The sequence below is a fragment of the Notolepis coatsorum genome (assembly GCF_963971535.1).
Source record: "Notolepis coatsorum genome assembly, chromosome: 1".
NCBI classification, from domain to species: domain Eukaryota; kingdom Metazoa; phylum Chordata; class Actinopteri; order Aulopiformes; family Paralepididae; genus Notolepis; species Notolepis coatsorum.
The window spans coordinates 247,262,779-247,288,410 of NC_140165.1; the positions used below are offsets into that span (position 1 = coordinate 247,262,779).

Genomic DNA, 25,632 nt, shown 5'->3' on the forward strand with positions numbered 1-25,632 from the left:
TTATATCACGCAGGGTTTCCCATAAATTACCTAGACCTAAATATAAAGTTTGTCAATAGGGATGTATCAGTAGTATTGGCAGTGGTAGTAGTCGTAATAGTAATCCACTATATTTTTTTATTTTCTAAAAAATAAACCAGTTCAACACAGGTAACCACTTTTGCTTAATTTCTTTGATGGCTCAAATGTATGCTCTAGTGCCAGTGGTTCTCAAACCTCTCCTCGAGGCACCCCAGCCGTTCCATGCATTTGTTAAATGCCACCACCAGCACACCTTGATTCAACTAATAAAGGGCTAGTTAAGTTGAATCAGGTTTGCTGGTGGTGGAATTTAACAAATACATTGAACGGCTGGGGTGCTTCGAGGAGATTGGGAAGCACTAGTCTAGTCGATTTTGTGTTCATCATAGATCTAGCCTCTTTATTTTGCTCTCAAAGTGCACCAGATTGATGCATTTAACTTTTAAAATGTACCAAAAAAATAAAGTTGGTCGGAGGTTCACCCCCCATAGTCTCTGAAAAACACGGTATAATTTGAAGCATAGACGGTAACGGTATATATCACGGATTCACAGTATATTAATTTATCTTAAAATGTCTATAAATGCTTCTGAAGGGCAGCTATTACTAGGGATGCACCGATATGAAAATTTGCCACCGATACCGATTGTTCAACTAACACAATCGGCCGATACCGATATTTGTGGCAAAATCTTTTTTTTTTTTTTTTGTAATATATATATTTTTTTTTAATGAAACTACTGTATATTTGTGTTACAAATTGTGCTCACCGATATGAACATAGGCCTCTTTACTTACTTAAAAAAAGGAAACATCAAGAAATAGCACTATCTCTCTCCCAGTATGTTCTGCAGGGCTGCAGCTAGATACTAGTTCTCCCAGTATGGTCTACCGGCTGGGCTGCAGCTGGATACTATTGTCTCAACCAATGACATTTTGATTGACAGTCGATTCTGCCAATTACGTCACACACCGCTTGCACCCGCCTCTGCTGTTACCACCAATCGGCAAGCGCGTATACATTTTTTACTTCCGCTTTTGTCCGCCATTGATTTTGACAAGAGCTTTTCTATAACAACAACGGCGGCGCGGCCGACGTTTAGCTTTTAGCTCCGCAGGATGACTTAAACGAGGCATAATGATTTTACTGCAACTAATGTTATAATAAAACAAAGCCTTTCTATACATGTGTCTGATTGAAAACTTTATTAATAGATTGCAGAATGGGTAAAACTCAGGGCTCTATGAGCAACGGAAGGAACTGAGCTAGTATGAACGCTTGCTACGTTCGGGTAAATAATATGCTGATGTTATTGAACGTGTAACACTAACTATATAACGTTAATGCCACAAAACGAATGCCTTGTTAATCATAAGTAGTAACTTTGATGCAGTAGCTCGTGTGTGTGTGGGGGGGGGACTGGGGACGGCGTTGTGCAGGTCGCGAGTGAACTTTTTTTTGTCTTTTGACGCTACACAAATTGATGGATATTTATCGGCTACTGCCGATAGGCCGATTGCAGTCAACAAGGCACTTATCGGCCGATACCGATACAGATACCCGACCGATACATCGGTGCACCCCTAGCTATTACTAGAGATGTTCCGATACCATTTTTTCCTTCCCGATCCGATTCCGATACCTAAGCTTTGGGTATCGGCCGATACCGATCCGATACCAGTGCATACATACAAAATAAATAAAAAAAAAAAGTATATTATATAAATTATATATATATATATATATATATTTTTTTTTTTACAGCTACAGATACTGTTTTATATATACTGTCCAATTATCCACACAGACGTTAGACGTTGTTGCACTTGCTACCCAGTCTGTTAGCTAGTAGCAGATGCTCTGGCTAGTATTAATGTTTATGTTGTGATTTTCGATGCCAAATAAATATTCAACATTCTCCTTGGAGACTCGGCCTCAGACTCTTATAGAGCCATATGAAATCCGTTAAATTTTTTTCCAAATTCCATTATTTTTTTTTCCAAATTCCGTTTTAATATTTCAGAATTCTATATTTTGCTTTGTACGCTCATTTTACCATCAGAAATAGTGTCTAATAAGTGGGAATGAATAAATGTCCACAATTTAATAAGATATAACAGTCCATTTAATAGGGCTGTCTTAAATACTTCGAAGCTTCGTTCGATGGGCATGGGATTCGAATATGAAAATAAAATTCGATTATATAAAAAAAAAGAAAAATGTATATATATTTTTGCAAAATCAACTCTGCCTCTCTTTGTTAATTACAACAAGCAATGCTGTTTGTTATTTAAGATGAGGTTGGACTCGGCACTGACAGATGTGTTCATTGTGCTGCTTTTATAAAGCCTCAAATGACGGCTTACAATATTTCATGAAAGCAAAGTGTTTTGTTTGTCTAAGATTTAAAAAGGTTTAAACTTTACAGCACTGACAAAGTTGAACAAAGTGCTGTACAAGTCCCACAACATAAAAGAAAGAAAAAGTAAAAAAAAAAAAAAAATTATTTCTTTTTTATAGTTTATTCCATTTTTATTGCTCAATTCCGCGATTCCGTCCGCGATTCAGTGATCGCGGATTCCATATGGCTCTAGACTTATCCTTTGGCACTTGGAACTTGCTGTACTTTGCTTGCAGGTCTGCAGCCATTATTGCTGGATTATGAATAGCACCAACTTTAGCCAAGGTACCGTTATCAAGCTAAGCTAGCTGACCTAGCTCATCTTCCCCGCATTGATATTTGATAACGTTAGCCAGCTAACGCTAGTCAGTAGCTACTTGACTTAAATACGATTCACCGTGGGTGCATTATTGTTGATAGACGGACAGTGTCAGGTCCTGGAGAAAGGACAGGCGATCATCTGCTTTGATGAAACATTAAAGCGGATGTTGTTCCAACTACATTTACATTTAGTAATTTAGCTGACGCTTTTATCCAAAGCGACTTACATGTTCTGTACGACAAGCCATCAGGAAGGGCACAACTCTATCAGCTGAGCAACAATGTTCATCAAAGTGTTGAGTGCTACAGTGTAGGTTAGTTTATTAGGACAAGTGCATGACAGTAAGGTTAGTTTTTTTTTTTTTTTTTTTTTTTTTTTTTTTAGTCAGATAATGGTTGAAGAAGTGTGTCTTTAGTCGACGGCGAAAGATTGGACGTGTTTCGGCTGTCCTAACTGGGGTGGGTAGTTCATTCCACCATTGTGGGGCAAGGACTGAGAATAGGCGACTTCTCTTTGATGACCCTCCCGGAGCTTGGATAGGAGTAGGTCTGAGGCGGCCAGAAGATGCAGAGCGTAGGGGTCTTGAGGGTGTGTAGTTAGAGACCATTGACCGGAGGTAGGCGGGAGTGGTTCCCTTTGCCGCACGGTATGCTAGGTCGAGGGCCTTGAAGCGGATTTGTGCAGCAATGGGGAGCCAGTGCAGGTCCCTAAGAAGTGGGGTGACATGGGCCGACTTCGGTAGGTTTGAGATCAGGCGGGCCGCTGCGTTCTGAATGAGTTGAAGAGGCTTAGTGGCAGTGGCCGGGAGGCCAGCGAGCAGTGCGTTGCAGTAGTCGAGGCGGGAGATGACTGTTGATTGGACGAGGAGTTGGGTGGCTTCTTTTGTCAGGAAGGGGCGGACCCTTCTGACGTTGCTCAGGAGGAATCGGCAGGTTCTGGTTGTCGCTGCGATGTGAGCAGAGAAGAAGAACAACTAGCTAGCTTTTCAGCTAATGCTATAATAACACCAGCAAGCAAAACACATCCCGTCCGAGCTCCCCGTCACACGCTCTGTCGGGGACAATGGAATTTAAGAAAGTGTATCTGCTGTTAAAATGACAAACAGCATCACACTTTAAAACACGTTCATTTTATAATCCTCACTCTCCGCAGGAGATAAATGACGTCATGGGATCGGAGGCTACACTTTCGGCGTATTCGCAGATACCAGCATTTTAGGCAGTATCGGAGGCATTTTCATATCCGACTGTCCGATTTTACCTGCCAGTATTGAATTTGAATCCCAGGCTTATGCAAAGATTTGCAACAGTTCTAGAGGCCTTTATTTTATTTTTACATCACTGAGTGATGAACCTCACTATGGCAATTGGCAAATGTTTACATTTTGCAGTGTTATGTTTACAAGTTATTGACGGATTGTGAATTTTGTGATTCAAATTATTAGGGATGCTCGATATTGGCTTTTTTACCGATACCCCGATATTGTCCAACTCTTAATTTCCGATACCGATATCAACCGATATCAACCGATACCGATATATGCAGGGTTTCCCACCCCAAAAAACGGAATAATTTCAGGTAACTAATAATTTCACTGGATATATATATAACAAATATTGTTATTGTTTTTTTCTTTTTTTAAACCGATACCGATATTTTCCGATATCACATTTTACTGGCGATATCGGCCGATAATATCGGTCGGCCGATAATATCGGACATCCCTACAAATTATATTTATTTGGAAAAATAAATATGGTCACTTTATTTGAAGAGTCAAAACTGTTGTCTTGGCTTTGTTTTGTTCATAGTAGTAACGCTCATGTCATGATAAAATATGGTTAGTCAAAACTACAGGAATAGAATTTTTTTAAATAATACAATAAATATATATATATATATATATTATCTAGGGATGCTCGATATTGGCTTTTTTACCGATACCGATATTCCGATATTGTCCAACTCTTAATTTCCGATACCGATATCAACCGATACTGATATATGCAGGGTTTCCCCGTCCAAAAAACTGAATAATTTCAGGTAACTAATAATTTCACTGGATATATATATAACAAATATTGTTATTGTTTTTTTTTGTTTTTAAACAGATACCGATATTTTCCGATATCACATTTTACTGCGGATATCGGCCGATAATATCGGTCGGCCGATAATATCGGACATCCCTAATATTATCGGTTATCGGTATCGACCTTGAGGAGCAGAAAGTTATCGGTATCAATATCGGGGTCAAAAAATCTATATCGTGCAGAACTTAAAGGGAGGAATTCGAGAAAAATAAATTAAATTTAAAAAATTTTATAATAATAATATACATTTAACGGTCAGGTCATATAGGTGAGACTGTGCTGAAAAGAATGATACTAAACATACCATGGTAAAAAGAAGTTGCCAAAACTTTGAAAATAGCTTAGACCTTTTTTTAGATTTAGGTCTTTTTCTTTTTTCACCGACATCCGAATTCAAACTACCGTACTTTTCGGACTATAAGCCGCAGCTTTTTCCCCCATTTTTCGACCCTGCGGCTTATATAACGGTGCGGCTTATATGTGACTCGACGTGACCAAACCCGAAAATGTAAAAATCAAAATATTGCTTTTTTGACTGCATTGAAATGTTATTTATCTGTTCCCTTATTTGCTAAACTTAATACAACTTGTAAATGAGTTAATTCTTGTTATTTGTCCGACAGTATTGTGTCCCAATGCTAATTACATATGGTAATTAAACATTAAAACACCTGCGGCTTATAGTCCAGTGCGGCTTATATAATTATGTACACATCATTCAATTTAGCTGCTGCGGCTTATAGTCAGGTGCGGCTTATAGTGCGAAAAGTACGGTAGTCTACAATTCTGCAACGAATTTCGAAATAGATTTTTTGTTAAAGTGATAGCCCTACGTGACACACACGAACTAACGGTAAATAGTTAAAAAAAATATATGTACACATGCAAAAAAATCGATAAGTGACGCCACTTAATCGATAAGTGGTCTCAGCCTTACTAGTAAATACACTCAATAAAGAGGAAGGATACTAATTATATTATTGAGCTAGATACTAAATACAGTTTGTGCAAGCTCTGAAATCCCTCGAGGCGTGAGTTTGTTGCTGGAAGTTGTGGAACATGGATACACTTAACGTTACCGTGTCCACGGAGCGAGACATAATAAAGTAGGTTGTGTGCGTGACTTATTGCTGCTGCCATGCACTATAAGAAGCGTTAAAAAATAAATTGTACCTTAACCCTTTCACTACCACACTACAGAACCGTTTGTTAACCGTCTGTAGTGCGGTAGTAAAAGGGTTAACAATTGCATGAACACTACTCGAGTAATTAATGGGAGTACTCGATCTGGGAAAACATTACTCATGCCCATCCCTAATATATATATATATATATAGGAATCATTTAGGTTAATTATCGACCAGGCTCTACATATGACTCCACCGTTGGAAATGTGTCCGTGTCCCGTCATCCAACTTGGCCCTCGACCACAAGACAAACAAACTCACAACAAGTCATGAATACATGTGCCTGAGAGGCTCTCAACACATACAGAGGAGGCAGAGCAACAACCATTCATCTCACTTCAGAACTCAACATGCAGAGATAAACACAAACACATACAACCACTATCAATAGAAATGATCATGTTGGTGCACCTTAACTCACAAACACTGTCATACATACACCAGGATTCCCACAGACATTGCAAAATGAAATTCAAGGACTTAATACTTTTCCAAGCACTATTTTTCATTTTAAAAAGGGCATTTAAACAGATACAATTAACTTTTAAATGCTGTTTTTTATAGAAATTAATTTATGGCTTAAAACCTATTTCCGACAATTAGTTACACTGGCTGTTTTCAATGAATTCCTTGGCTTTTTTTTATCAAGCACTTTAAGCACTTCAAGGACCTTGTGCGAACCCTGTCACACACACACACACACACGAGAGAGAACAGCTTTTGGCTTTGTGGACATTTCTGAGGCCTTACCTCACCGGTGACCAAATATTTTCCATCCTGGGAGAAGGCCAAGGCAGTGAAGGTTTTCCTGGGGAACACAAACACAACAGGCTTCACGTTAGAGACAGTCGTGCACTTAGGAGGACAGCGTTTCAATCACCATAAGGTTAGCAGGAGGCATTTCAATCCAGTTACAGCGGAATCATGGACCCACTGATAAGTTATCAGTGATAACCAGTGTTACTCCCGAGACAGATTTTGAGCTCCAGACTGTAAATAATAATAAGTATTAATCCCATCTGTTCTTCTCACTCAGCAGTCTTCCACACTGTCAGATACAACACCAAGAGAAACATCGTCTCACAGACCGTTGATAACTAGCTAAACCATTTCTAAAATGTTATGTATTTACAGGATACAGAGTAAAAACAGCCTAATTTCTTTTTATTCAATGTCTGTTTTTATAAAACATTTACCAAAAGATGTTTAAAAACAACATCCTACATTGAATAAAACAATGCGTTTCATTATGATTATTTTCTTTATAAAAAGAAAGGTAGTTTTCAAAAGATTTGTCTTAAAAAATAGGAGTCGTCTTATATTCAGACCAACACAGTATTATATGGCTCTTGGCATGTGATTTTAGTATTGAGGAAATTCTCCCAATACTAACACCCTATTTCAGCCTGGGATCAGCCAGATATTCAATATCGGTATCGATTAGGGGTGTAACGGTACACGTATTCGTACCGAACCATTTCGCATGCGGAACTTAATTTTTTTTAAAACTTCCCAAAATAAAATTTTGCGCAAACGGCCGGATGTTGTTCGTTCAGCCCACGGACACCACTGAGAGATTACCTGTAATTTAGCATATCCTCCTAGTATGGTGAACGCAAACGAGCCAGAGCTAGAAGACCTACCTACCTTCCACACACACCCCTGTGAGGAGAGATTAGTGCTAGATTGAGAAGGGGCTGTCTCTTGGAGCGAGATCAAATTAATTAATTAATTAATGGTCGTTCTAGAACGGACATTCATACACAGCAACCCACCTCCAAACAGGGTCTGATAAACATTAAGCGATATCTTTTCCTTGGCATGAAATGGGAAATAGTAATCAAACTATTAGGGACCTGCATGACGCTTCTGGCTCTATTCAATATCTAGTTTTACCCTGAGGGATGATTTACAATAAAGTGCTAAAAACTGAAAAGTAGACTACTTACATTCTTGGCGGTAGAACTCCCAAAATAGCGTTAGCATAAAAAGGTAGGCCAGCTGTAGTTTACAACTTTGTCTTGAGGTTCCACAAGTTGGATTGGATTTTTGATTGCTCAGAGTGCAAATCACCATCTTCGCGACCATCATGCCATGGTTGCTGTTGTTACTACTGGCACGTTCTTCAGCTCAATGAAAGTGACGTTGTGTGTCTCCTATCCGTCATGCAGCACATTCAGGCCCACCACACCGTCACACCCCTAGTATGGATGCATTTCTAACCAGAACCTTTGGTCTTTTGACTAGCCTTATGCAACCTACAAATCTGAATACCAACGTTTTAATCAATAGTTGCAGAGCCAGGGCTGTGTCTTTTCAGATTACAGCAGTGATCATGTCACAACAGGTTGCCGATAGCTGATCAAAGATGTTGGCAAGGCAACGTTACTGGAACTGTTACACTTGTGCCATCACTGCATATATAAATAATACATCCACAGAGCTCTTAGAAAGGTGTGGAAAATAGGGTTGTAACTGTACACAAAAAACACGGTTTGGTACGCACCTCGGTTTTGAAGTTGCGGTTTGGTACGGTACGTTTTCGGTACAGAGGGGGACAGTTTGGCTTTCAGTGTTCAACTCAGGGGTGATGTAGTGTGCAGTTACTGTTTTTTTTAATTTTTTATTATTATCTTTTCCCCCTCCTTTTTCCGATTTCTCTCCCATCCCACCCTTCCTGGTTGTTGCGCACTTTCCCCTTCTGTTGGTCGGAGAGACCGGAGACTGTCACATGCTTTCCTCCAACGCATGTGCAGCCAGCCGGCAGCCAGCATGGCCGCGCAGATTCTCACCGGGAGAGTGTAACATGTGGGAGGCCGCACTACCTCTCACCAGATCCTACCCTCGCTGAGCAGGCGCCCCGACCGAACTAGGGCTGTCAACGAATATCCTATATTCAAATTAATAACTAATAATATTAGATAGTGAAAAAAACTGCCCCCTGTGGGCGTGTCACTGTCATTGAGCCAGTAGTAACAACAACAACCGCGACCATCATTCACGAAGACAGTGATTGGCACTCTGAGCAACCTCAAGCCCCGGTTGGAAATACAGATTTTTATCAACTTGTGGAACATTGAAATAAAGTTGTATGCAAGCTATATGTAAACAACAGCTGGCGGCATACCTTCTTTTTTTGGGAGGTTCTAGCGCAGCGGTCGGGAACCTATGGCTCACGAGCCATATATGGCTCTTCCGGTGACGGCATATGGCTCCCAGACAATTTTGAGTCAAAAAGAAATTATTAAAAAAAAAAAAAATTATATAAAAAGAAAATCTGTTTGGAACTGATTTTAAAATACTTGTGATATTTCTTAACACTATGGTCGCCAAAACCGCCGTACCACGTCTTTCCTCGCCATGCTCATTCTGCCAAAGACGCCGTACCACGTCTTTGATATCAATATTTCAAAAATCTGTGATGGAAATCATATTTCTCCCCCGGACACTTGAGATATACTGTTGATCCCCTCTCAACTCTCCAACGGTTCGAGAGCTCCATCTGGTGGCCGATCGGCGGATCGCCCAAACAGGAAGTGATGCGCCGGAAGTGGTGCTCGCCCATATTTCGTCCGGGCACTCGCTATCGTTAGCGGGACTCCATCTTGATACACTGGACATCGATCGGTTGCAAATAACTCGATAAACAACATGATTTGGACGTATATACTATTATACAACCTGGACATGGATCGCATATTTCTACATCCCATAATAGGAACATTTCTGTTCCACGCTCATCGCCCAACGCTATGAGGAAGCTACGGTAAGATCCAACGTCATTTTTTAACGTGTTCGATACTAACTGCTCTAATGATCATATCACCCACACTAGATGAATCATATAACGTTGGACACGGAATTATAAACGACCCCCCCCCCCATCCGGTCAACATCAAATGATCAGTAGTAACTTCTAGAAGCATGTGCAGTTGAAATTTTTTATCTCGCGCCGATTGCTATCAAACTGTATACAATCATCAATATAATGCATTTAGGGCTATAAATCACGTTCTGGAGAAAGCTGCAGAAAACGATAAAAACATACTTATACTTTAGACCGTATTTTAGTATGAATATGTGAATGAAAAAGTATAACGTTGCTACACCCTGAACAATAGATATAGGACTTTGAATGGGCCATGGTAATGTCAATTTAGCAATACAATTTAAAAAGTTATAGCCCTGCAAAGAAGGGGAACTTCTCCATGTTAAATAGGGCTGGCAAGGGATGGTAAATTATGAATTTAACCCCGGCGATCAAAGTGTTAATACCCTAGTTACAGTACAGCAACAAAATTAAACTGTATCAAGTCAACTGACAGTGAATAGTATGAAAAATAAAAAAATACAAAAAAATATATATATTCTCCTGCTAAATAAGGTGTGACCTGTTTTGACCTGCACCTCAAAGAATCGAAAGCGAGAATCGTTTAGAACATGAATCGATATGGAGAATCGGAATCGTTCAAATCCAAACGATGCCCAACCCTACATATGAGGAACATTAAGACCAACCTACGCTCACGTTTAACTGATGGAAGCCTCAACGCCTGCATGAAGCTCAACCTCACCACGTATGAACCAGACTACAAGGCCATCAGCAAAACCATGCAGCACCAGAAGTCGCATTAAAAGTAAGAAATTTATTAATAATTTATTTATATAATAATGTATTATACATTAAAAATACTATATGGCTCTCAATGAAATATATTTAGAAATATTTGGCTTTTATGGCTCTCCCAGTCAAAAAAATTCCTGACCCCTGTTCTAGCGTCAATAATGTAAGTACCGTAATTCCTCTAATAGTAACCGGGTCTCAAATACAAGCCGGGTCTCTATTAATGGCCGGGTGCGCTCTTGAGCTAAGCAATTATAAGCCGGCCTCCTAATACAAGCCGGGTTACTAATATACTGAGCTGCATACTGAGCTAGTTACTTGATTTCACTTTGAAAACGTTGAAATGACCAGTGACCACCTGTAATTGCACTGTTTACTATTTCATACAGTACTTGGTTTCAATAAATGAACCCAGTACATTTGACTGGGTTCAAACTGACACAAAATGTTGATTTATTCATTATGATCCGTTTGAAAATTTGAAATATAGGCCTCCCTCTTATACAGGCCTCCTCCTAATACAAGCCTGGTACCCGCTACAGTTGAAACAAATACAAGCCGGGGTTACTATTAGAGGAATTACGGTAGCCTACTTTTCAGTTTTTAGCACAAACCTGACCCCACCACTACAGCTGTGCCGTGCTGCACTGTGAAGGATCTCACATCCAGAAGCATGACTTCCCTACAGCTGCACTGTGAAGAACATCACATGCTGATGATCAGAGAAACAGAGCTCGTCTGTCTCTGGGACCACGGTCTGTACTGACGGCACTGCAGGCTGAGGCACACGTCATAAGCCATGTTTTCACTGCAGGAACCCCCCCCCCCCCAGCCCAGAACCTTGTCAGAACAGTCCTAAGTTTGTAGCTTAAGTATTTAATGAGACATTCAACGTCCATTTTGTCAATGACATCTGCTTTCAACCAGGAAATGCAAATAAATGCATGGCTTGTCTATGCACAATTACTGGGCAATTCGGGCGTGCCTCGTTTGGAAATATGAGTCATGTCATCCATCTGTTCAATGTGAGGACCAATATATGGCAAAACAGTCTGCAGGGAACATTGGTCTGTTCATTTAAATGTCCCCCATTGTTATTATTTGGGCAATTTTACACAATTCCTGAGAGTCTATGGAATACATCTGTAAGGTTTTTTTTTCAATAAAATTCATTGTTTTGTATTTTTAATCAAGTACTTTGGTGCACCACCACTTTCTCCCCTTCCAAAGTACAAGCTGTTTTTGGCTGGGCTCCGCCCATACTCGCAATGCGCTTCGATTGACAGTCACCCACCTGCACTGGCAGATACGCTAGGATGGAGGAACCTTTTCAAAGCGCGGAGGGGGGGGGGGGGGGGGGGGGGGGGGGAGAGAAAAAAAAGTTGCCGAACCACTGCCTGGGCGCATCACATTTTTTTGGTAAATACACAGGTCAAGGTCACAGGCTGTTTTTCCATCTGTACTCCCTGGCGCCAGCGTTTTTCTTTTACCATTTTCACGATATTTGCAGACCCATCGTATATTCTATATTATAGCTATGGAGTATGGCTAATTTGAAAGGAAATATGTATACTCTAACAGGGAAAAACCGTTTAGTTCTGCATACCTTCGTTCCTGCACTATCCCATGCAAAAAATCGCCCCGTTTCAAAATAATACAGTTCCGTTTCCTGGATCGCGAGATATGGCGCCTTTTGTGCGCATTTCATGCGGGTTGCTCGCCTGCCACCTACGCTGGGATCATTTCAAAGGCATGTTTTATGATGGGGTTCGGTAAAATAGACGTTACCTTTGTCAGCAGGTCCACCAAAACCCTGTCCACTCTTGCTCCGAAGTGTCTTGGGTCAGAACAATAAATAACGTTAGTTGGCCCTGGCAGCGCCGAACAGATCCAAACAGCCCGTTTGAAAATACTAGAATCCAACATAGTCTGGTGAAAACGGACCTTATGCTATGGATGGATCGTCACCGTTTGTCCTCTTCATAATAATCTCTAATAGTTTGTTAGTCTAGGCAATTGCCATTGCCGAACGTTAGTTGGCCCTAGTCTGGAGTGCTCTCAACTCTAGTGTTGGCGACTACCGCAGAGCGGTGAACAGATGTTACATGCTTGGCCGGTTTGACTATAGTATTTTTATGATTTACCAGAAGTGCAGGCGGCTGGGTGCGACATTGCGCTCGTCACCAACGCAAGAGACACCGGGTTCGACTCCGGCTGTCTGCGTTGCCTCCGGCTTGTACCAGCCGTCATACTAACTCAATTGGCAGAGTTAGCGGGTGGAAGTCGATGGGTGGTAATCTGGACGTTGTGGACAGCGACTCCTACAGGTCGGTTGGGGACGCCTGCACAGCAGAGCCAGGAAATGGCGGGGGTAGTGTGAGCCTCCCACACGTTACACCTCGCCAATGAGAGTCCGCGCTGGCAGGTGAAAAGATGTGACAGGCTGCCTCCTCATGTATCGGAGGGGACACGTGATGCAAGGCTTCTATCCTCCCTACAACTGGCCAGTGGGGGGCATATGCGAGCAACGTTCAAGACAGGGGAGGGGAGAATTGGCACAGTGGAATTGGGATGGGAAAAAAATAGAAAAAGGAGAAAAAGTGGATAAAAAAAAATGATTTACCAGAAGTGCAGAGTCCAATGTAGTCTGGTGAAAACTAGGGTTGGGCATCGAGAACCGGTTCTAATAGTAACCGGTTCTGGAACCGGAAGTAACATATTTGCATTTCGATTCTTAAACATCGCAAAAAATATGTACTTTGTTAATTAATACCCTAGTTACAGTACAGCAACCAAATTAAACTGCATCAAGTCAACTGACAATGTGAATAGTATGAAAAAAAATTACGATTTTTCAACAACAAAAAAATCTCCTGCGAAATAAGCTGTGACCTGTTTTGACCTGCACCTCAAAGAATCGGAATCGAGAATCGTTTAGAACAGTCTAAATGGAGAATCGGAATCGTTCAAATCCAAGCGATGCCCAACCCTAGTGAAAACGCACCTTATCATCCATAAGTGTGATCGTTTTGTCCTCTTCATAATAATCTCCAATGGTTCGCTCGCCATTGCATAGACAGTCCGCAGGCTAGTGGCTACGACGTCTCTGGCGAGCAGTGAGTGAGCAACCCCCTTCCCCACAGTAAACTAGCCCAGTTCAAAAGGTAGGCGTAGGCAATACTGCCACCTATCGGGATTCGATCGTCATTTCAATTCCAATTCACACAGAGCTAACACAAGAAGGTCCGGCGGACTGTTTAGAATAATAATAATAAAACAAGTATTTACGTTTTTGGCGGCCAACGGTTGGCTTTGAAAAAAGAGAATACTCGTCTTTGGCGTTTAATGAGTTAAGAGCAGTTTATACATCTACCTTGACGTGTTGATGATGTGGCTTTGCTCATTCTTCTTTGGATGAAGGAGCACGATAACACATCTAGAACAGAAACAGAGCACAAGAAAAAACTGTTGTTATGTGTGAATCTGAATTAAGAGAAGTCATAAAAGTAAATAGTCAAGTCACTATTTGAAGTCAATGTCCAACTCATTTCCAGATTGTGTCATCATCTTAAAAGAGATATTCACTTCACAAAAAAATCTTCTGTTACTAATGTAAAGTAATCTACATGTAAACTAGCAGTCTTACCTCTATTTAAAGTAATCTACAATTAAACCAGCAGTCTTACCTCTATGTAAAGTAATCTATTAGTAAAACAGCAGATTTACCTCTATGTAAATTAATCTACAAGTAAACCAGCAGTCTTACTGTGTACCTCTATGTAATGTAATCTATTAGTAAACCAGCAGTCTTACTGTACCTCTATGTAAAGTCATATATTAGTAAACCAGCAGTCTTACCTCTATGTAAAGTAATCTATTAGTAAACCAGCAGTCTTACCTCTATGTAAAGTAATCTACAAGTAAACCAGCAGTCTTACTGTGTACCTCTATGTAAAGTCATATATTAGTAAACCAGCAGTCTTTGTAAAGTAATCTATTAGTAAACCAGCAGTCTTACCTCTATGTAAAGTAATCTATAAGTAAACCAGCAGTCTTACTGTGTACCTCTATGTAAAGTCATTAGGGATGCCCCGATCGATCGGCCACCGATCGTTATCGGCCGATAATCAGTATAAGTATGCGATCGGTGATCGGTGATAATGCTTTATTTTTGCCGATCGTCAAAACCGATCGATGACACGGAAAACATGATCCAATTCTCTGCCGAGTTCTCACTTGCTCTTCTCTCCAGCCCCTTTACCGCACCCATTGTTTATATGGGGGCTGGAGGAGAAGGAGGAGCCTCCGGCAACAGTCTGCTCTAGTAGTGTATGCAACGTGAGTTAACGTTGGCTACCTACCGAGCCGTTGGCTACCTAACGTTACTGTTTAAACTAAATGACCCAGTGACTACATGAGGCATTGTTAACGGTATCTAGCCGGCTAGCTACTGATAGCTCCTGATATCAACAAATGCTCCAGCAAGTCTAGTAGTGCATGATAGCTCACGTTAGTTCATTTTCGGGGCTACATGTGAATGTGATCAATAGGGTCCAGCTGCAGCTCCGGAGAATCCTGGCCGTAGCTGGAGGCTACTCGAGTACACACAGACAGTGGAGCTATTTGCAGATAGCGAGCATTTTGACTTGTTGCGTGGTGGCGATGTCTCGCAGATAATACAACTACAAGTATGATTATATAATATATATATTTTATTAAAAAAAATTATATAAAATAAAAAGAATTATTTAAATTTTTTTAATCAAAAACGATCGATATCGGATCGTTATCGGCCGATATGGCTCAAGACGATCGGTATCGGTGGCAAAAAACGTGATCGGGGCATCCCTAAAAGTCATATATAAGTAAACCAGCAGTCTTACCTCTATGTAAAGTAATCTATTAGTAAACCAGCAGTCTTACCTCTATGTAAAGTAATCTATTAGTAAACCAGCAGTCTTACCTCTATGTAAATTAATCTACAAGTAAACCAGCAGGCTTACCTCTATGTAAAGTAATCTACAATTAAACCAGCAGTCTTACCTCTATGTAAAGTAATCTATTAGTAAAACAGCAGACTTACCTCTATGTAAAGTCATATATTAGTAAACCAGCAGTCTTACCTCTATGTAAAGTAATCTATTAGTAAACCAGCAGTCTTACCTCTATGTAATGTAATCTATTAGTAAACCAGCAGTCTTACTGTACCTCTATGTAAAGTCATATATTAGTAAACCAGCAATCTTACCTCCATGTAAAGTAATCTACAAGTAAACCAGCAGTCTTACCTCTATGTAATGTAATCTATTAGTAAACCAGCAGTCTTACTGTAGTACCTCTATGTAAAGTCATATATTAGTAAACCAGCAGTCTTACCTCTATGTAAATTAATCTACAAGTAAACCAGCAGGCTTACCTCTATGTAAAGTAATCTACAATTAAACCAGCAGTCTTACCTCTATGTAAAGTAATCTATTAGTAAAACAGCAGACTTACCTCTATGTAAAGTCATATATTAGTAAACCAGCAGTCTTACCTCTATGTAAAGTAATCTATTAGTAAACCAGCAGTCTTACCTCTATGTAATGTAATCTATTAGTAAACCAGCAGTCTTACTGTACCTCTATGTAAAGTCATATATTAGTAAACCAGCAATCTTACCTCCATGTAAAGTAATCTACAAGTAAACCAGCAGTCTTACCTCTTATGTAATGTAATCTATTAGTAAACCAGCAGTCTTACTGTAGTACCTCTATGTAAAGTCATATATTAGTAAACCAGCAGTCTTACCTCTATGTAATGTAATCTAGTAGTAAACCATCAGTCTTACCTCTATGTAATGTAATCTATTAGTAAACCAGCAGTCTTACTGTACCTCTATGTAAAGTAATATATTAGTAAACCAGCAGTCTTACTGTACCTCTATGTAAAGTAATCTATTAGTAAACCAGCAGTCTTACTGTACCTCTATGTAAAGTCATATATTAGTAAACCAGCAGTCTTACCTCTATGTAAAGTAATCTATTAGTAAACCAGCAGTCTTACTGTACCTCTATGTAAAGTCATATATTAGTAAACCAGCAGTCTTACCTCTATGTAATGCAATCTATTAGTAAACCAGCAGTCTTACTGTACCTCTATGTAAAGTCATATATTAGTAAACCAGCAGTCTTACCTCTATGTAATGTAATCTATTAGTAAACCAGCAGTCTTACTGTACCTCTATGTAAAGTCATATATTAGTAAACTAGCAGTCTCTTGCCTCTATGTAAAGTCATCTACAAGTAAATCAGCAGTCTTGTCTACTAGTAAACTAGTGACCACTGCCATCTATAAAAAAATAAAGTTTATTATTATCCCCGTCGTCTGCTGTCAACAGCACCATTCCTCCCAGGTGTCAGGCTCCTCATTCATCTCCACAGAGACAGCAGTGGTAACTAGTTTACTAGTAGATTACTTTACATAGAGGTAAGACTGCTGATCTTTCTTTTTACAAGTTCTACTAAAATTAAATATCCCTTTACGAGTTTTAATTTCATGTTTTGAATTTTGAGTGGGTTGTTCATGTTCACAAACATTTGACTGAATTCTCTAAGATTACAGTGAGCACCAATACCACACAATCCAATTTCTTCTCTCCGTCACGTGGTAATTGTCAAGGCTGTCCGATGTCAGCACTCTTGTTCGCAATCACAATCGAACCATTATCAATATACCTGAGGACTTCCCCGACTTATAAAGGAATAACTAGGTCAAAAATGGAATTTAAATTGTCACTTTACACGGACAATCTATTACTGTATGTCTCTGACCGAAGCACATCGATTCCTCTTATTCTAGCTTCCCTTAAACTATTCAGCGCATTCTCAGGCTACAAAGTTAATATCTCCAAGAGCTAATGTTACCCTGTCAACCAATCAGCACTTCAACTGACACAATCAGATTTTCCCTTTAAAATGAGTACTTCTGGCTTTAGATATCTATATAATAAATGTAACTAGAACCGTCTCATCTCTTTTTTCTGACAGAGTTTCTCCCCCTTAACTCATTCAGCGCCAGGGGTCGCCGTCTACCTTCTGGCTAGAGCGCCATCGCTTTAATCAATGGGGAAATTTGCGAATGCTTAAAATATAACTTATATTATAGCTATGGGTCTAATAACACCGTCGATTGTCAGTGAGTTGCTTCTGGTCAACGTGCAAAAAACTGACACGATAATAGCGTTTTAGTGGAATCCACTTATCACATTGTCATTTTTCGCCTGATTATCGAATCTTCCTGAAATCAACGCTAGATTATCGTTATTATCCTTCATCATCATCCCCCCCCCCCCCCCCCCAACGGTAAAAAGCACAACACAGTCCACTAGGCTTGGGCGGTATGACGGTATACCAGGGTATTTCGAAATCCCGTCGGTATGATTTTCAATACCGTGACGTCAGACCGTGCGCCAAATCTGTAGTGCACAGCACGCGCCAGCAGGGGGCAGGGCAGTCCGTCTTTCCCGCTCTCAGTCAGAGCAGAGCTGAGCAGGTGAGGCAACGCGCGAGTTCCGTTGGGTCTTTCATCTTGCATGTGTTAATCTGCACGATAAATAAAGACTTATTCTTCTATAGAATGTGGTTATGGACCGTTTATTAACCATGGGCCCACTTCCAGACATTGGACGATTGAGGAAACGGAGCGTTTTTCTAATGTTTTGAAATTGATTCGTGCATGAATGTGGACTCAGGGACACGTTGTTTGGGTACCGGTAAGTAAGTTATGTTATGGTTAAGCGATTGGAAGATGAACGTATGTATGAGGGGCAGGGGCTCAAAACGATGACAGACTACAAAGGCGCCTCCCTCAAACTGAACAGTGACATCTCCTTAGCAAACGACCTCAATACCTTCTATGCGAGGTTTGATGCTGGTAATAACAACACCAGCTCACAAGCCTCGGCAATGGGGGGGGGGGGGGGTCGGCTGCTGATGGAGGCGCAGTGTTCAGGGTAACAGAGCATGAGGTGAGGCGGACCTTTAAAAAAGTGAATATCAGGAAGGCAGCAGGTCCGGACGGCATCCCCGGCCGCATCCTAAAAGTCTGTGCCGACCAACTGGCCCCAGTATTCACTGACATATTTAACCTGTCCTTAGAACAGGCTGTCATCCCCACCTGCCTGAAGAAGTCCACTATTATCCCTGTACCCAAAAAATCCAAGCCTGCTTGCCTCAACGACTACCGCCCTGTAGCTCTCACCTCCATAGCCATGAAGTGCTTTGAGAAGCTAGTAAAGGGCTACATCTGCTCCTCCCTCCCCATCAACATGGACCCCCTGCAATTTGCATACCGCCCCAACAGGTCCACGGAGGACGCCATATCCCATGTGCTGCACACAGCAGCATCACACCTGGACAAGAGGCAGGGGAACTATGTGAGAATGCTATTCATCGACTACAGCTCGGCATTCAATACCATAGTCCCCTCCATACTCATAGCCAAGCTCAGGGACCTGGGCTTGGGCTATGACCTCTGCCAGTGGGTCTTGGACTTCCTGACTGGCAGACCCCAGGTGGTGACTGAGAGCAGGCAACTGCACCTCCTCATCCATCACCCTCAACATAGGGGCCCCCCAGGGCTATGTTCTGAGTCCCCTCCTCTACTCCCTGTACACACACGACTGTGTGGCTCAGCGGAGTAGCAATACAATCGTCAAATTTGCTGACGACACAGTGGTGGTGGGCCTGATCTCTGCCAACGACGAGAGGGCCTACCTGGAAGAGGTCAAGGTCCTGGCGGGATGGTGCCAGGAAAACAGCCTCTCCCTGAACGTCAGCAAAACAAAGGAGATGATTGTGGACTTCAGGAGGTCGGGGGTCAAGGACTACAGCCCCCTCAGCATCGACGGGGCACCGGTTGAGAGAGTCAACAGCTTCAAGTACCTCGGAGCCTACATATCCGAGGACTTGACATGGACCACACACATTAACAGTGTGGTGAAGAAGGCACGACAACGCCTCTACTTCCTCAGGCGCCTAAGGAAGTTCCAAGTCAGCCAGAAGATCCTTAAGAACTTCTACTCATGTACAATAGAGAGCATCTTGACCGGCAACATCACCTCCTGGTTTGGGAATAGCACTGCAAAAGACCGAAGCAGACTACAAAGAGTGACACGTTCAGCCGAACGCACAATTGGAGGGGGGCTCCCCACCCTCCAGAACATTTACTACAAGCGTTGCAAGGGCAAGGCTAAGAGAATCATTAAAGACTCCAGTCACCCGAACAACTGCCTCTTCGAACTGCTGCGGTCAGGCAAGCGATACAGGAGTCTCAAGGCGAGCACAGAAAGACTCAGAAGTAGCTTCTATCCCCAGGCCATCAGGCTGCTAAACGAACAATGAATGAACACTACACAACAACAACCACCAAACGCACATAGCACACACATCCACACGCACACACTCACTTTAAACAAACACACTGTAGCACCCACTCCACACACTTTATAGCACACACCCACTTTAAACAAACACACTGTAGCACCCACTCCCCACACTTTATATTTATGGATGAAGGATTGCACTACAACTCGTACACCTTACTGTAAATTGTACCTAAAATTGTACCTCATCCCATTTCTGCTTTGCACTAGATAGTACTGTACATTAGTACACTGCATAGTATTGTGTATTGTATATTATATGGTAACTCAGAACATTGTACATATGTCTATACCGAACACTGTGACCTCATTTTCTTCTTCTAAATTCATGCTATATTATGTTATTATGTTATTTGATACTATCTTGTCTAGCACAGTCTCTGGAGCGTAACAGTAAGAAGCATTTTGTATGAAAGTATTCTGTACTTCTGTATGACAACTATTAAAGAACTTGAACTTGAGATATGAATGCTGGTAGTGTATGTTTGGTAAAGCATTCCAGTTCGACTGTGTGTGTGCGTATTGGCTTCGCGATTCACTACATTGGTTTAATGGCTTAAGCTGGGTTTTGATTATCACTTAATCAATGCAGAATACATTTTGTGCGTCTGTATGTGTAGTTGTGTACTACTGTCGTGAGTCATATTGCTCTAATGTCAGCCTCCGTTATACGTTCCGTATGACTTGTTTCATATCTGTGTATCGAATGTGCGCGCTGGTTTGTCACGGGTGGCTAAGGAATTTAGGCTCGAGGTTGAAGAGAGTGCACTTTTAGGTTGAAAGCACGGCCCTAATGTCAACGTGTTCCAATATAAGCATTATGTATGGTGATAACGAGTATATTGTTAACTTAGCTCCGCTTTGCTAGCGCTACAAGCTCAAACACCCTACAACCACCACTATTGTCGCGTCCACAAGCTCCCCCGGCAGAACACCCGCAAGGACAAAGGCACACAAAGAGGAGAGAACCACCCCAAATCGGGCACTCATGCCGGCCAACAAGCAACCTGCGTCTATGCCTTCTACATCTGTCGGGATGTTGTTAGCACAACAATAGCTACCAGGCTAAGCTGCGTTAGCTTCTAACGGTGTACACAATATGTACAACGACACAATGATTTACATTATTACATATGGTAACGTGGTTGTGGCTTTTACAAATAGTGGTTAGCTTTAGAGATGGATGGCTATGATCACGGAGCAATAGTGCTGTTAGGTGAAACAGATGGAGCTTCATTCATCACTCGGCTAGTAGTAGCAAGGCTGAAGGCTGCCGCTAGCTGGTGTGTGACTCTCAGGCGTAAGCGGGGTAAGGGGGGCGTGCCAGCGTAGGGTCACGTGGGCTTAGTGGCCAATCAGGCCAACCCCGGAAATCAAATCCGTTGCGGAAGTGGTACACGCGCCCCGGCTAGTCTGTCCACCCCCCCACAGCTGAGCAAGTTACACGCAGGCAAGGCTGCAGGTCCTGATGGGGTGAGCCCAAAAGTACTCAAAACCTGTGCCTCTCAGCTGTGTGATGTGCTCCAGCTCATTCAATATGAGCCGGAGGCTGCAGAGAGTCCCGACTAGGGATGGGTACCGTTCACATTTGAACCGATACCGGTACCCAACGGTACCTTTTTTCTGTACTTTAGTCTCTAAAAATGTAATCTACCTACCTCAGTTATGAAAAAAAAATCCAAACTTCAAATAACCAAATTTTCTACCGTTTTCGGCTTGCCATTGCCCCGACTGCTTTGTTGTTGAATCAAGTCAAATCCTAGGTAAGCGTATATTGTGCGTGTGAACGTTGACGTAAAAAAACTAATTTTTTTTTTTTTACAGTACCGAAATCGGGCACCGACGGATCTCACGTGAATCGGTACTCGGTAGTACCGATGTGATTCGGTAGGTACCTTTAAAAGTACCTAATTCGGTACCCATCCCTAGTCCCGACACTGTGGAAAACCTCCTGTGTGGTCCCTGTCCCTAAGTGCCCGCCCGGTGATCAAACCACACCTAGATCCACTCCAGTTCGCCTACCAGCCCCGACTGGGGGTAGAGGATGCGGTCATCTACCTGCTGAACCGAGCCTACACTCACCTAGACAAGCCGAGGAGCACTGTGAGAGTCATGTTCTTTGACTTCTCCAGTGCTTTTAGTTTTGATACCATAAGGCCTGGGCTGCTGGGTGAGAAGTTGGAGGCGATGCAGGTAGAGGCCCCCCTGGTGTCATGGGTTGTTGACTATCTGACGGGCAGACCACAGTATGTGCGCCTACGGAGCTGTGTGTCAGACAAACTGGTCAGCAACACCGGGGCCCCGCAGGGGACAGTCCTCTCTCCCTTCCTCTTCACTGTCTACACACCAATGACTTCCACTATCGGTCAGAGTCCTGCCACCTTCAGAAGTTTTCTGATGACTCTGCGATAGTGGGATGTATAAAGGACGGTGAAGAGAGGGAATACCGGGAACTGGTAGTGGACTTCGTGACATGGTGCGATAAAAACCAACTGCAGCTAAATGTGGCGAAGACCAGGGAACTGGTGGTGGAGCTGGGGAGGAGGTGGAGTGCACCTGTGACCCCCGTTTCCATCAGGGGAGTCGATGTGGACATGGTTGAGGAGTACAAATACCTCTGTGTGCACATCGACAACAAACGGAATGGGTCAAAACACGCAGAGGCACTGTACAAGAAGGGCCAGAGCCGACTCTACTTCCTCAGAAGGCTGAGATCAGGGGAGGAAACTAACGTTTTGGCTTACCAGCCAACTGGCGAGTATCTGATTTTTTTTACCATACAAACTGATTTTTTTACCAGCCAAAAAAAATCGCTAATTGTGATAATTACTTCTTTGTATGTCTTCGTCTAAATTGATTTTCAATCATAGTAAAAATCACACCGTGTCTCTACTCTTTAAAATATTTATTAGCATAAAACATTAATAACAGTCTCTACTCTTCACAATATTAGCATACAACATGTATTAATCACACTGTCTCTACTCTTCAAAATATTAGGATATCACATATTAACATGAAAGAGGGAACTATTCTGGACTGGGTTGGGCTGAACTAGGCAGTGAAAGATGCTGGGCTGGGCTGGACTAGGTTGGACTGGGTTGGGCTGGTCTAGGTTGGACTGAGTTGGGCAGTGAAAGAACCAAGCATTTCACTGTAATGTAATAGCTAAATAAAACAACTTGACTTGTTACATTTGCACTCTGGTTGTATGCCAAATGTATTCTGGTTGTACTGTACTTGTGCTGTAAGATGACAATACATTGGAACCGAATCGACAACGCTAGGGGTTCAGCAGGTGTATTCTGAATGCCAAGTATGACAACATCACCGTTGTGAAGGGCATATGGGCGAGTGGTGATATGGGGGGAAACCCGGTAATAATAAAATGTCACTCGGCTGCATTTAAGCAAAGCCGCTCAGTATAGTCCACTATGTTGAACGCGCGTTATGGTAGCTTGTTACATGCTAGGTAGCTAGCCGGCTAATGCTGGTTGACTTGTCATTCTCATCCGACTCGAAGGAGACGCGTCGCATGCTGTTGTTCGCCCCCATGTCAGACCGCACTGATATCCGAAAGCGACGACTCTACATGCAATTATTTTCATCCACTGATGTGTTTTTGTCTAAGTTTGTCTACGTTGTCAAGCCGGTGGCAGGAGTCTGTAGGTGCGCGCGCAGTGATCTGTCCACTTCCCCTAGATGGGCGGCATCTTCTAGAAAATGAGTGTTCATTGGAGGAGCTTAGAGCGCATCTGTACAACGATGATGATGTTCATTGGTTATGGTTGGATTATTATGAGGCGCAAATGGGAGGAATCAAGGGGGGAGTCAGAGTTCGGCTTGTGCCAGTGAGCGAATCAGCAGATTGCAGATTGATTTTTTTGTTTTGTTTTGTAATTACTAGTACTCGCCAGACTGGCGAGTGCTCTTCATGAATTACTCGCCAAACGTAAAAAAAAACTCGCATTTGGCGAGTAAAGTGGCCTAATTTCCTCCCCTGGCTGAGATCCTTCTAATAAAAATATTAACGGGAAAAAAAAGATTACAGTGAAGACGTGAATAACATTAGGTCTCCATGTTTGACTCACCCAGCTGGGTAGGCTATCAATCCTGAGCTGGGGTCACACGTCAGGCCGCTGTTGTTTGTGATGGTGATGCCCAAAACCTTTTCAAGAACCACCTGGTGATTGAGGAGACAAGCAAAAGTGTGGTCAGATCAATGCTTCAACACATAACCGGATAATAAATGAGTATGATTTGTCTTGCACATAATCTCACACACATCCAATGATGACATGATCTGGTGGCCATATTCAAACTAATTTACACCCAATAACTGTCCAACTAAATGAATACATGTGCAATAGCTGTTGGGTGTTTGAGAGATCATGTTCAAAAAAAATCTGCATTGTTTCTTTGGTGAAGTGCCCCTTTAAGTAACGTTATATATATAACTGTATTTGTACTTTTCAGAAGTTAGAAGTATTTGTCTGTTCTTCTGCCACTTCACACTACAGTAGTACACTACAATATATTTGTACATAAGATACTACATATACCTACTCTTACTAGAGCTGGCCAGTATGACTTACTACCATCATAGTGTCTGTATACCTGTATCACTGTACATATTAATACTACAACTCTGTACATACATCTAATAATATAGTTTATACCCAGTTTAATAATCACCTGTACATGTGTGCACTTTACTGTTACGTTTGCACTCTGGTTGGATGTCAAACGTCTTCTCGTTGTACTGTGTGATGGTGACTAACTCAAAGCTAGTAATGAAATACTCTACAACAAACTGAAACTAGCGGCTAACTCGGCTAGCCGACATGATGGTAAACAAACACTGACATGGTTTAGTTCAACGTTACCCGGTTAGTCGGAGTCCGTCTTTGACTTTGTCGACTCTTTCGGCGGATGTTTGTCGCGTTAACGACGACTTGTTTCCTCATCCTCCAAAGTGTCCGACTTGGTCTTTAAAGTGAGAAAGTTATATCCACAACAGAACAGCCGAGGGGAGCTTCTTTCATGGAGAGCTGGCGTTAGTAACGACGGTGGTTACAATAAAGTAACGTAGCTACAGCAGGGAAAACGTTAACTGTTCGCTTTTAACGGGTTAACGTTATACGGATTTAGTTACAAAAGATTAACGTACTCAGAACGGTTAACTGAACCATCCAAAACGCCATGCGAATCCGTTGACGTTATTGTTGTTCATTCATGGGATAAATTGATCACCCAGTTGAGGTTTTGCTGAAGCTAGAACAACTACGGCAAGTACTGAACTCTCGCGATGAAACCTGACGCTTTTAGAAAAGCTTGGGAAACGCGGGATGCTTTTTCAAACGAAGCCACGCCTCCAATGACTGTGACGCCACGTCTAGACTAATATTAGTAATATATTATATTAGTATAAATATGAATAAACTTATATATATATATATATAAAATGTAATAGAGTATGAACAACTATATAACATTACTATGTTATAAATGTAAATGTAATTGAATGCAAATGCAAATTTACATTTACATAGTAATGTT

The 25,632-nt window shown here is 41.8% G+C and overlaps 1 protein-coding gene across 1 annotated transcript in view; it reads right to left on the bottom strand.

The window, feature by feature from the left end:
- The window catches only part of wdr62 (WD repeat domain 62), a 106,563-nt gene extending 81,240 nt beyond the window's left edge, over positions 1-25,323 (bottom strand). Inside the window, exons 1-4 of the mRNA XM_084315309.1 lie at positions 24,960-25,323; positions 24,165-24,256; positions 14,023-14,085; positions 6,776-6,833 (exon numbers count right to left, since the gene is read on the bottom strand). Coding sequence (XP_084171435.1) covers positions 6,776-6,833; positions 14,023-14,085; positions 24,165-24,256; positions 24,960-25,040 — 294 coding nt within the window. The 5' untranslated portion in view covers positions 25,041-25,323. The remainder of the gene's footprint in view (positions 1-6,775; positions 6,834-14,022; positions 14,086-24,164; positions 24,257-24,959) is intronic.
- Positions 25,324-25,632: the final 309 nt, after the last annotated feature.